Source organism: Benincasa hispida, chromosome 8 (genome assembly GCF_009727055.1).
Source record: "Benincasa hispida cultivar B227 chromosome 8, ASM972705v1, whole genome shotgun sequence".
Lineage (NCBI taxonomy): Eukaryota > Viridiplantae > Streptophyta > Magnoliopsida > Cucurbitales > Cucurbitaceae > Benincasa > Benincasa hispida.
In genome coordinates, this window is record NC_052356.1 from 12461945 (window position 1) to 12474747 (window position 12803).

General features: G+C 42.5%; 1 protein-coding gene across 1 annotated transcript in view; it reads left to right on the forward strand.

Moving 5' to 3' along the window:
• Window positions 1–786: 786 nt before the first annotated feature.
• LOC120083713 (uncharacterized protein YKR070W) overlaps window positions 787–12803 on the forward strand; it is a 28070-nt gene continuing 16053 nt past the window's right edge. Inside the window, exons 1-7 of the mRNA XM_039039561.1 lie at window positions 787–1001; window positions 1104–1207; window positions 1304–1339; window positions 1928–2001; window positions 2123–2163; window positions 3279–3350; window positions 3439–3640. Coding sequence (XP_038895489.1) covers window positions 889–1001; window positions 1104–1207; window positions 1304–1339; window positions 1928–2001; window positions 2123–2163; window positions 3279–3350; window positions 3439–3640 — 642 coding nt within the window. The 5' untranslated portion in view covers window positions 787–888. The remainder of the gene's footprint in view (window positions 1002–1103; window positions 1208–1303; window positions 1340–1927; window positions 2002–2122; window positions 2164–3278; window positions 3351–3438; window positions 3641–12803) is intronic.

The following is a 12803-nucleotide window of genomic DNA, read 5'->3' on the forward strand; positions in this document are numbered from 1 at the left end:
TTCCTTAATCAGTGCATTCGTCTTGCCAATGTGTGCTAAGTAAGTTACGGTAGCATGAAAATATTTCTTAACTAGGACTGAACGCACCATCTACAATCTAGCAAACATATATGATCAGATATTTAAAGCTATAAGATCGAGTATGAAAGGCTACACGATTGAGTATGAAAAGCTATATGATCGTTTATGGAAATTTATACGATCTAGTATTAAACACTATACGATTGTTTAACACAAGCTGTACGATCGTTTATTAAAAGCTATACGATCGATTATATAAATCTATGTGATCTAGTATATGAACCTACGTGATCTAGTATTAAAAGCTATATGATCTTTTATTAAAGCTATACGATCGATTATATAAAGCTATGCGATCGATTATATAAAGCTATGCAATCTATGTCTACGTACTAAACGAACTCTAATCAAACCCATGTACTGAATGATTTCAAACAATAATGGATGAGAGTACATATTTTTCAGATGACTAGAATGATGGAAACAGAATTGAAACGAAGGCAAAAATATATAGATACGATCGACGAGTAGTGAACAACATCGAAGACGAAGGGAGAAGTTGAGACAACACAGAGAGAAATAATCGAGAAATGAGAGAAGTGTTAGGAGAATGCGAACGATCACCAAGTAAAAGGATGGAATAGACGCCAACTTTAGTTTTAAAATATGGGGGGTATAACTGGAATTTCACATTGGAAAAAGGTCTTTATGAAATTTGCCTTTACCTTTAAATGTCTAGTTAAGAAAGTGTAGGTGTGACTACATTTGAAATCTACTATATAAATGAGCATTTTGTAATCTCTCTAGTCTCTAGCTCGCTCGAGCTTGTGAAGATCGAAAATCAACTTGTACCGATACGTCTACAGAATGAGCTTCCGTATCATCACAAAGCCGCTGCGGAGCCGAAGCAGAATCGGATTATCGCCATTTCGCTCCATTTTCTTTCGTTCATTCTCACACATTTCCTCGCAATTCACCAGGTTCCTATTTCCTCTCTTTTTTTGTGAATTCAATCTTTCTGTAATCACTTGATTGAGAGAAAAAATACTGATTCTGTTGCGATTGACGTCCTCATTTTGCAGACCTACGTTTGGCATTGCCTTCGACATTGATGGCGTGCTTCTCCGCGGCGATGCTCCCATTGGAGGCTCTCCACAAGCTCTCAGAAAGTTATATGAAGATTCTGGCATGGTTTCCTTGTTTTTTGCAACCCAACCACGTTGAAACGTTTACATTGTTTATTATTCCTCTCTTGTAATGTATCTTCGTCTATTCTTGGCAGGTGTATTAAGGATTCCTTATATCTTCTTGACAAATGGTAATTTCTTTGATCACACTCTAGTTTTCAATTTGATATGCTGGAAGCAACTAGGGGTTGCTCAATAATATCATTGTTCAATTTGGTGGTGTAATAGAATGACTGATAATTTTGAATTTTACCAATTTATATTTTAATTTGTATCTGTTTGTCAAATAGTGAATTGCATCATCATGGTATTTTCTTTGCAATAGTGGGTAAATGGCTTGTATATTAATTTTTCCTCGATTTGTTGTAGAAGTTCTGATCTTGCTAGTATTCTGATTTTTTTTGCAAGAGTTTTGAAATTGTTTCCCTTTTCCTTTTTTCCCTTTTTAATAATAATGCATTTTGCTATAATCAAAAGTAGCTGAGTATCTATCTTGAAGCAATTGGTCTACACTTAATTCAATCTGAGTGAAACCAAGTACATAGTCTCTAGAAATGTTCACTTGAATTTACTAAGCTTAATTTTGTTTTAAAAATTTTAATATCAATATTCCTTGTTTTTTTTTTTCTGTTTTACGTGAGAAAAATCATATGGATTGCTAGTAGGACTCGGTTTAGGCACAATTATGTATTGAGCTCGAGTTTTGGTTACTTCTGCAGGCGGTGGATTTCGTGAATCCAAGAGAGCCTCAGATTTGAGTGAAGTTTTGGGCGTAAATATATCACCTTTACAGGTATCTCTTTGTTCCTATTTTGCTTTTTAACCTAGAATGGTTTTGAACCATTGCTCCGCTAACTCCATTTCCCATTACACTTAGATTATTGCGTAAATTCTTTCATTTGGATTTTGAACAGGTTGTTCAGGGCCATTCACCATTTAAACACCTTGTGAACGGGTATAGTTAGATCTGATGGGAATTGGTGTCTGTACCATTTATTTTCTACCACATCACATGTATTGATAATTTAAAATGACAGAAGGGTTTTTTTTTTTTTTTTGGATAGAAAAATGCTGTCCTATACATAGGAAGAGATAACAATTACAAAAAACCTCCATTGATTAAAGAGGTAGCTAGACTACGATTACAAGGAGGACATAATCTGCTCCAAGAGATGCTAAAAGAGGTGTGGGTTCAATAAAAAACTATAGTCACGGTTTTTATCCATGGAGATGCGAGCATTACATTCCAACCAAAGATTACAAAATAAAGCACAACCGTGACAAAGCCAAAGGATCTTTTCATCCTTTTTGAAGGGATGACCCATTAGAAATAGAGATATAACTCAACACCTGGTCTTAGGAATTTCCGACCAAAGGCACTTTGTAAACAATTCCAGCATTTTGTAGCCAAAGCACAGCTCCAAAAAGGATGTTGTGTTTCAGCATTGGAGAAACACCTAGGGCAACAGTTGGAAGAGATATATAAAGCCTTGGGGACCTCCTTTGGAGCTTGTCAAAAGTGTTGATGCATGAGTGTGTGACCTTTCAAATGAAGAACAAGACTGAAAAAGTCTCTAAAATTGATAATGAAGTGGCCCACTCGTCAATCTCCATCTCTGTGAGATTTCTTCTCTGATGGGGTTCTTTGCCAACATGAAATCCTTTGATCAAGTCAAATTGTTTCGATAAAATGCCTGAAGTTATATTTATCTAAAGATTGCTGCAAATGTGTATGTACATATTTACCTTTGAAGGGTTAAAATTGATCATTAATGATTAAATTTAGCCAATAGGAGGCACTAAATTTTTGCCCCATGCAAGAATGATATTAGATAAGTTTGGTTTAACATAAAATAAATTATATCTTGTCTAATAACAGGAAGTTGATGCAAACCTTAAAGTAATTATACCTGATTTCGCATAGAGGCAGTAGCAGATACGGTGTGGTCCATCTACTTTGGCCAAAACTAATGAACTTCAAGCTTTAAGTAGCAATAACAACTCTTTGGTTGGTTAAGTAAATAACTTCCAATGAGTTTGATCTCAAAGACATTGCAATTTTTGTATCAGATATGAAAACAAACTTGTGATTGCTGTTGGAAAAGGAGAACCCGCTGCAGTGATGTCTGAATATGGATTTCAGTAAGCTTTTTGTTTGGATAGAATTTGTGGTTTTGTTTATATCATATCAACTTGATGATATGAGCTTTACACATTCTTTTCTCTTCAGGAATGTTCTTTCAATTGATGAATATGCATCCTTCTTTGATAACATTGATCCTCTGGCACCATATAAGAAATGGACGACTATAAAAGGTGCTAATCATGAAAAAACTATCACAGATGTAACTGAGGAGAAGAAAATTTGCTCAGAGAGAGTTGAGGCTGCCTTCATCGTTAGTGATTCTGTTGACTGGAGTAGGGATATTCAGGTTGCCTTAAGCTTTATATCTTCCAAGACGTGTTCTTGAAATAAATAGAGCTTTATCTCATTTTTTTCTTTCTGCTCTCTATTGATGAAAGAATTGATTGTTTTTCCCAATTTCACTGAGCTAAAATAATTAGAACCAATGGCAATAATCACCTTCCTCTTCTGTGTTTAGAAAATGTAACTTCTTTAAACATGCAGAACAAACTGAAGTAAGTGAAGATTTTTTCTTCTCTCTCTGTCCCCTTCTTTCTGCAACACATCATATAAGGCCTATCCATCTATTCATGAAGCTTTTGGTTGCATATTTTTCTTCTTTTTAATCTGTAATATTGATATGGGATACTGTTTCCTATTATTTCCCTTTTTAAGGAGTGAAGAGGCCAGGCGTCACGGAAAAAAAACACGAATAACTTTTCTACCTTGTCCATGCGGCCTAAAAGGTTCCATCCTTAGTCAACTTTCCTATTTGCCCAATAGATCTTGGGACTCCTTTGTTATAACGCAAATAGGCTACACAAAAGACACGTCACAGGCCTAATATTGACCTAGATTTTTTCACTTTGCTCGTGCAGTGCTAAGAGGTTCTCTAGGTCGCTTGCTCATGTTCATGGGTTGTAGGACTCGTTTGCGAGACACCTCTTAGCCAGCCTTCCTCACCATAGTGTGTGGTTCTCTCATATGATTAATTTGGAAGTAACCACTCTTCTGAACTCTCCCAAACCTCTCATTTGGATGACTCACAACAGCCTCTCACAAGGTTCACACAACTATTGTTGGACAAGTACCCACTTCATACCCTTTTTGTGACTCGCTTGTGCCGTGCTTGCTCGAACCTCCTGCTGTTTATTGTCTCATGAAACAACGGTTAAACCGCCAATTATATACAAATATAAAAGGAGGGGCAAGAAAGGAATTGCACAGAAAACACATGATGCAGAGGACGTGGGAGAAGAAGAAAACCCTTGAGGGACGACAAAGTTTGCTATAAAAGGACAGTATAGGTTTTTGTGTGGGCATAATTTGGGTAAAAAGCTGAGGGAAGCTTCTTATGAGAGGACCACCAACTCTCTCAAATGTGCTGGTTTGCTTTCTTTTGTTTCCTTGTTTTCTTTCTTTAGAGTTGTGAACGTTCTGTTATTCAGCCAGGGTACTCATTTGGTATTTCTTGTAATGAATCCTGAATCATCCTTTCATATTAATATCAATATATATCAGAGTTCTATTGCTTTGTTTTCTTGCATATTTTGTTGGGTTTACTGATTGTAGGTGGAGAGTAACCTAACAAATTGGTATCAGAGCCCATCAATCCTTGGGCCAACAAGAGCAATGGCTCAGAATGGAGACTAACGAGATAAAGATCTCCGAAATGAAAGATATGTTATTGGGACTGTGTAAGAGTATTGAGAAGCTTACCGAAGAAGTAAAGGAGAACAACTTGACGTGCAGGAATAAGTAGTCCAACGCCTCTGATGAATCTCAATTCAAATTAAAAGAGAAGCTCGAAGAGACTTATTCATCTCAGAACCAAGTAGTGGGGGAAACAAATAAGAGCAAATACAAGTGTTTGGAGATGTCTATGTTCTCAGGTGAAAACCCCAAATCGTGGATTTACAAGGCCGGGCATTACTTTGAATGAGCTGACGGATGTTGAAAAAGTTAAGGTGGCAGTTGTTAGTTTTGCACTCGACAAAGTGGACTAGTTCCGATGGAGTCACAACCGGAAAGCCCTTACCATTTAGGAAGGATTGAAGAAACAGATGTTTGAGCATTTTAGACCCACCATGACTGAAGCACATAACACGGCAGGTGGGCCGTGTCCCATGGGTGGAGGCCAATGCCCTGTGTGTAGACATTGCACGAAACATGGTGGACGCAGGTGCGTAGCACCTAGACGCATGTGCGCATGCGAAGATGCCATTAGGTGCACGTGCGCGAGACCCTCAGCAAAGCGCGCACACATGCACGACGTCCTGCCCGGATAAGGCATGGCGTGCACACGAAGGATGTAGTGCTGGGTTTGTGTGCTTGCCAAATGGGCGCATGGGCGCTCGAGGCGCGTGCCAAGCAGGTGAGCGAAGGCACGGGCGTAAGGCAGCGCGCGTGGGAGTTGGTGACTGAAGCTCACCCTGGCGGCCACATGTGGACAACGTGCACTTCGTGCACTCATGACCATAAAGGCATGGGAGGCTCCTCAAAATGTGAAAGGTGGTCCACAAAGGTAGGAGACTTCCAAGAACAAGCAACTACATTGGTGGATGGTGGCTTCCTACTTTCAAAGGTGGTGGTGTCCTAAAAATAGTAAGTGGGACAGTGGGAGCTAAAAATGGGAAAAGAGTGGACATATCTCCTTCCTAAAAGGAAGGAAGAGTGGAGACATGTGGAGTGACCCTAAAGTCATGGGTAGTGGGTGGCAGTTAGTCCCACTTGGGCCACTCCCCCACTTCCTCCATGTTTTTAGGCTCTCTCCCACCTATAAATATGTCTTGAAAGGCCAAGACATAAAAACAAGAGGGGATCGAAATTGGTAAGGATCTTAAGGCTTTCACTTGAGCATTTTGTGAGCGAAAGTGAATTTTCTCCATTGTAAAACTCTTTTAGAGTTGGTCTTGTGAGTTAGAGTCCTTTTGTAATTGTGGTTTTCATAACCTTGAGGAATAAAATGTTATTTCCATAAGTGTGTCTCTACCTTCCTTCCTTATAGCCGTGAGTACCTAACACAACCCGTTCTAGGGTGTGTTCGACTTACCATAGTCACCTAGTGAACAAAAATTGGGTCCAACTAATAGGTTGGTCAAGTGTAACTTGGCGTCGCACAGGAAAAATTTAAAAATACGCAATACTGCGCTTCTGTCCTGTGACATGTCACAGGGGAGAATCCTACCATGGAATTTTTTGCCCTTTTACCCCGTGCAGTGCCAAGTCTCACTCGATCAACCTACATGAACTTGCCCAAAACACCCACAGAACACTCGAATGCTCGATGGAACTCCCAAAGGGCCTTTTTGAACTCACACTATCACCACATGACTTGACTAGAGAGAGGGTAGGAGAGATATACGTACAATTGGTGGAAATGTAACACTTTATTACCAAAAGTAACATAAAAACCACATTTTCAAGACTCGAGACAGGAAGTCTCCTGTGTGAGAGGTCTTCCTTTGCGAGAGATGACTTAATGAATGAATGTGTCATCGAATTTCTTGGACAACCCCCAAGGTCATCCTTTTATAGGCGTAGGAGGAGTGATAATGGGAGGAAAACGTGGGAGTGGCCCTAGTGAGGTAAAATCGCCCATTACCCATGTAATTAGGGTCACCCTCCCATGTCCACAATTATCTCCTTCATTTTAGGGGGACATGACCACTTCTTCCTATTATTTAGCACCCACTCTCTCCCATTTACTATTTTTAGGGCCACCTTCCTACAAACTAGGGAATAACCACCCATGATGACCATGATCATGGATGTCCACCACTTTTGCCTATATATATGCTTGCTAGCTCCCCTTGGACAAGCACACTTAATAATAATCCCTTATTATTATCAAGTGCCTCTCAAAATGCTTCCCCTTGTCCCGGACCAAGCCTCACCTTGAGTACACGCTTGACCGCTTGTGCCAGGATGGCACCAAGACCGTGTCTCCCACACATTGCATGCGTGCTACCTTGCCGGTTGTTGCCTGGCGTGCGCCTATGACGCCCATGTTCCGCTTGGCCTCGCACGTGCCCTAGTGCCCTCGCCCATGTGGGCTGTGCATGCACGCGTGCTTGCTGCTGTTGTGCGATGCGCGTGTGCGTCTAAGCGCCTGTCTGTGCTGCGTGCCCTACTAGCCTCAGTCACGCCCCATCACTCTCGTGTGTGCCACATGCGCACTGAGTGCCCGTGCCCTCCTCTTAGCACCGGGTGTGGGCCATCTGCCCACGTCGTGCCCTGTGTCACGCCAACCCCCTGTTGGCTTGTTGTGCGTCCTCTTGCATGCCTCAACACTTAGGCATGTGTCATGGCTAACCTTTTGTCAACCTTGAGTGTGTTATCCACCCACTTGACATGGTGAAGGTTTAGGGGTCTGACACCCATTGTCACGGGGCAGAAGCGCGATATTGCGTTACACTTGACCAGCCTACTAACTGGACTCAATTTTTGTTCACGTAGTGACTATGGCAAGTCGAACACACCCTTGAATGGGTTGTGTTAGGTACTCACGGCTATAAGGAAGGAAGGTAGAGACATACTTGTGGAAATAACACTTTATTGCTCAAGGTTATGAAAATCACAGTTACAAAAGGACTCTAACTCGCAAGACCAACTCTAGAAGAGTTTTACAATGGAGAGAATTCACTTTGCTCACAAAATGCTCAAGTGAAAACCTATGATCCTTACAAAGTTTGATCCCCTCTTTTTCATGTCTTAGCCTTTCAAGACATATTTATAGGTGAGAGGGAGCCTAGAAACGTGGAGGAAGTGGGGGAGTTGCCCAAGTAGGACTAATCGCGCACTACCTATGACTTTAGAGCCACTCCACATGTCTCCACTCTTCCTTCCTTCTAGGAAGGAGACATGTTCACTGTTTCCCCCTTTTTAGCTCCCACTTTCCCACTTACTATTTTTAGGATACCACCACCCTTGGAAGTAGGAAGCCACCATCCATCAATGTAGTTGCCTGTCCTTCGAAGTCTTCTATCTTTGTGGACCACTTTCCACATTTTGAGGAGCCTTCCACACCTTCGTGGTCTTGAGTGTACCGAGTGTACGTTGTCCACATGTGGCCGCAAGGGTGCTCTTCGATCACCAACTCCCGTGTGTGCTACCTCACGCGCCCGTGCCTTCGCTCGCCTACTTGGCGCGTGCCTCGGGCACCCGTGCGCCTAGCACTGCATCTTTCATGTGTGCCATGCCCTATCTAGGGGGGATGCCGTGTGCATGTAGGCGCTTTGCTGAGGGCCTTGCACGTGCGCCTTATGGCATCTTCACGTGCATGCAAGCGCTTGCCGTGTTCTGTGCGATGTCCGGGCACAGGGCATGGGCCTCCTGCCCACGTTGTGCACCTTCCTTGGCAAACCTCGTTGTCAGCCTATCCATGCTGTTGTTCCTAGTGCTCAGCTAACCTCCCTCGGCTAGCCTCGTGCGCCAGCTCGCATGCCCGACACCCTTGGGCATTGTTGTCTCGGCCAACCTCCTATTGGCCTTGGGCGTGTTCTCTGCCAATGAGACATGGCCCACCTGCCGTGTCATGTGCTTCAGTCTTGGGGGTCTAACATTAAGACATATTTATAGGTGGGAAGGAGCCTATTGAGCATGTCACGAGGCAGAAACGTGGTATTGTGTATTTTTAAATTTTTCTCGTGCGGTGCCAAGTTACACTTGACTAGTCTACTAACTGGACCCAATTTTTGTTCACCAAGTGACTATGGCAAGTCAAACACACCCTAGAACGCGTTGTGTTAGGTACTCAACCATAAGGAAGGGAGGTAGAGACACACTTGTTGAAATAACATTTTATTGCTCAAGATTATGAAAACCACAGTTACAAAAAGACTCTAACTCGTAAGACCAACTCTAGAAGAGTTTTGCAATGGAGAGAATTCACTTTGCTAACAAAATGCTCAAGTGAAAGCCTTATGATCCTTACAAATTTTGATGCTCTCTTGTTCCCCATGTCTTGGCCTTTCAAGACATATTTATAGGTGGGAGGGAGTCTAAAAACGTGAAGGAAGTGGGAGGAGTGGGCCAAGTGGGACTAATCGCTCACTACCCATGACTTTAAGGCCATTCCACATGCCTCCACTCTTCCTTCTTTTTAGGAAGGAGACATGTCCACTCTTCCCCTCTTTTTAGCTCCCATTCTCCCACTTACTATTTTTATGACACCACCACCCTTGGAAGTAGGAAGCCACCATCCACCAATGTCGTTGCTTGCCCTTGGAAGTCTCCTACATTTGTGGACCACCTTCCACGTTTTGAGGAGCCTCTCACAGTTTTGTGGTCTTGAGTGCACCAAGTGCACGTTGTCCACATGTGGCCGCTAGGGTGAGCTTTGGACACCAACTCCCACACGTGCTGCCTCATGTGCTCGTGCCTTTGTTTGTCTGCTTTGGCGCGTGCCCAACTTTGCATCCTTTGTGTGTGCACCGTGCCCTATCCGGGCGGGACGCTGTTTGTGCACGCGAGCCTTGCTGAGGGCCTCATGCATGCCTTCCCAGCCGTGTGGTCCCGATCCTTTTGCGTGTGTTTGGACGTTAGTGCGGGGCCTCTCAAGCCACCAGCTCGCTTGCGCCCTTCTCCCGTGCGCGTCTGCTGCCTATCCAACTGCTCCTCTCTCGGTTGAGGCGTGCGTCGCTTGACCTCTAACCCGTCGAGGATCAAGTGGTTCTCCATGTGCATTGACTTGGTCTTCCTTAAGTTGTTTGACTCTTGTCCGCATTTCGTCAATGACTGTCAATTGTCATTCTACCCCTGTGGCACCCCTAGCTATGCTCGGACCTCCACTGGTTCTCATGTTGAGTCTTAGGGGTCTCGACACATTACCACTTCGAAAGGATTAAAGAAACAAATGTTCGAGCATTTTAGACCCACCGGGGAAGGGAGCTTAGGAGCATGTCTATTGCGAATCAAACAGGATGGGACCTATGTCGGTTATGTGAAGATGTTCGTAACATATTTGGCGCCGTTACCAGATATGGCTGAAGGCGTTCTCAGGGATGCGTTTGTTAATGGGCTGGAACTGACTCTTTAAGCCGAAGTTATCAGTAGGCATTTGGCAACTTTGGACGATTGTATGCGTGAGCCCAGTTTTTGAATGACAGAAACGTGGCCTTGAAGTTGGCCCTGAGCTTAGGAGCATGTCTATTGCGAATCAAACAGGATGGGACCTATGTCGGTTACGTGAAGAAGTTCGTAACATATTCGGCGCCATCATTAGATATGGCTGGTCCTCAGGGATGCGTTTATTAATGGGCTGGAACTGACTCTTTAGGCCGAAGTTATCAGTAGGCATCTGGCAACTTTGGACGATTATATGCATGAGGCCCAGTTTTTGAATGACAGAAATATGTGGCCTTGAAGTCGGCCCTGACCGACCTAGGTATAGTTGGGCCGAATGAAAAAGAGGCCCAAGGCAGAAAGAAAGAAGGGTTTTCCACCGACAAAACGAACGTTAAGACTAATGAAACCCTAACGATGAAGCATATATTGATTCCAGTGAAGGGGAATTACACGAAGAGAGATCCTTCGATGAAGCCTTTGTCGGACAGTGAGTTTCGGGAACGTTTAGACAAGGGGTTGTGTTTTCGATGCAATGAAACATATGCTATTGGACATCGTTGCAGAGTGAAAGAAAGTCGAGAGTTAATGCTATTTATTGTGAATAAGGAAGAATTTGAAACTGAGAAAGATGAAGAAGAGGAAAAACCCGAGTTGAAGGTGATCGAAGTAATTGAGAAAGCAGAAATAGCCCTGAGATCGATGTTTGGATTTTCTACGAAAGGAACGATGAAACTGAGAGGTACGTTAAAGGATAAGGAGGTCATTGTGTTTGTTGATTGTGGCGCGACTCAACTTTATTCATCAGAAAATTGTGAAGGAGCTGAACCTACCAGTAGCAAGGAAGGTGAAATTTGGGGTTGTTATCAGGAATGAGACGATGGTACAAGGAAAAGGATTACGCAGATCAGTGGAGTAGAAGCTTCTAGAATTAATAGTGAAAGTCGATTTTCTTTCAATAGATCTGAGTCAGATGGATGTGGTTTTAGGGATGCCGTGGTTGTGCACCACAGGATTCATGGGTGTTCATTAGCCATCATTAACGATGTCTTTTTTGGCTGGAAATTCCCAAGTGATACTATGCGGGGACCCCTCCCTTACAAAATCAGAAATATCATTGAAGACTGTTAAAAATAAAAGAATAAGGAAGAGAATAACAACACAATTACGTGGAAACTCTAGTACAGGGAGAAAAACCACGATAGACACTGATTTTTATTATTAATTCTGATACACAAACTACAAGAGAATAGGCCAAATAAATAGACTAGTGGGAAGCCCTAGGGTACACACAATTACTAAAATGCCCCTAGGGTTACAAGCTGCTTTTTCGACACTCCCCCTTAAGTTGGGGCGTAAATATCAATAAGACCCAACTTATTGATATAGTAATCAAAGCTTTGTCTCAGTAATCCTTTTGTGAGCACATCTGCAATTTGCTGATTTGAGGGAACATAAGGAATGCATATACTTCCATTGTCAAGTCTTTCCTTGATGAAGTGCTGGTCGATCTCAACGTGTTTTGTCCTGTCATGCTGAATAGGATTATTTGCAATACTTATTGTTGCCTTATTGTCAGAAAACGATTTCATTGGGAGCTCATTGTCTTGATGAAGATCTGACAACACTTTCATCAACCAGATCTCTTCACATATCCCTAAACTCATGGCCCGATACTCAACTTCTGCACTACTTCTGGCCATAACTCCCTGTTTCTTGCTCCTCCAGGTCACAAGATTACCCCAAACAAATGTGCAATACCCTGATGTTGATTTTTTATCAACAACAGACCCTGCCCAATCAGAATCAGTGTAGGCTTCAATGCAGCGTTTATCAGACTTCTTGAACATTAACCCCTTACCTGATGTACCTTTCAGATATCGAAGGATGCGTTCAATTGCTGTCATGTGTTCTTCACAAGAAGCCTGCATAAACTGACTGATGACACTCACTGCATATGAAATATCAGGTCTCGTATGAGATAAGTATATCAATTTCTTAACTAACCGCTGATACCTTTCTTTATTGACCGAAACACTGTTACTAGTATTGCTGAGCTTTGAATTATTTTCAACTGAGGTGTCAGCAGGTTTGCACCTAGTCATTCCTGTTTCTGTTAGAAGATCAATCGTGTATTTCCGTTGGGACACTGAGATTCTGTCCCTAGACTGGGCTACTTCCATTCTGAGAAAGTATCTTAACTTCCCAAGGTCTTTAATTTCAAACTCTTTAGCCATCTTTGCTTTGAGTTTCACAATTTCAACATCATCATCACTGGAGAGCACAATATCGTCAACGTACACAATGAGAACTGCTACCTTCCCTGAAGTTGATTTCTTTGTAAAAAGTGTATGATCTGAGTACCCTTGGGTATACCCTTATCCTTTGACAAAGGTGGCAAATCT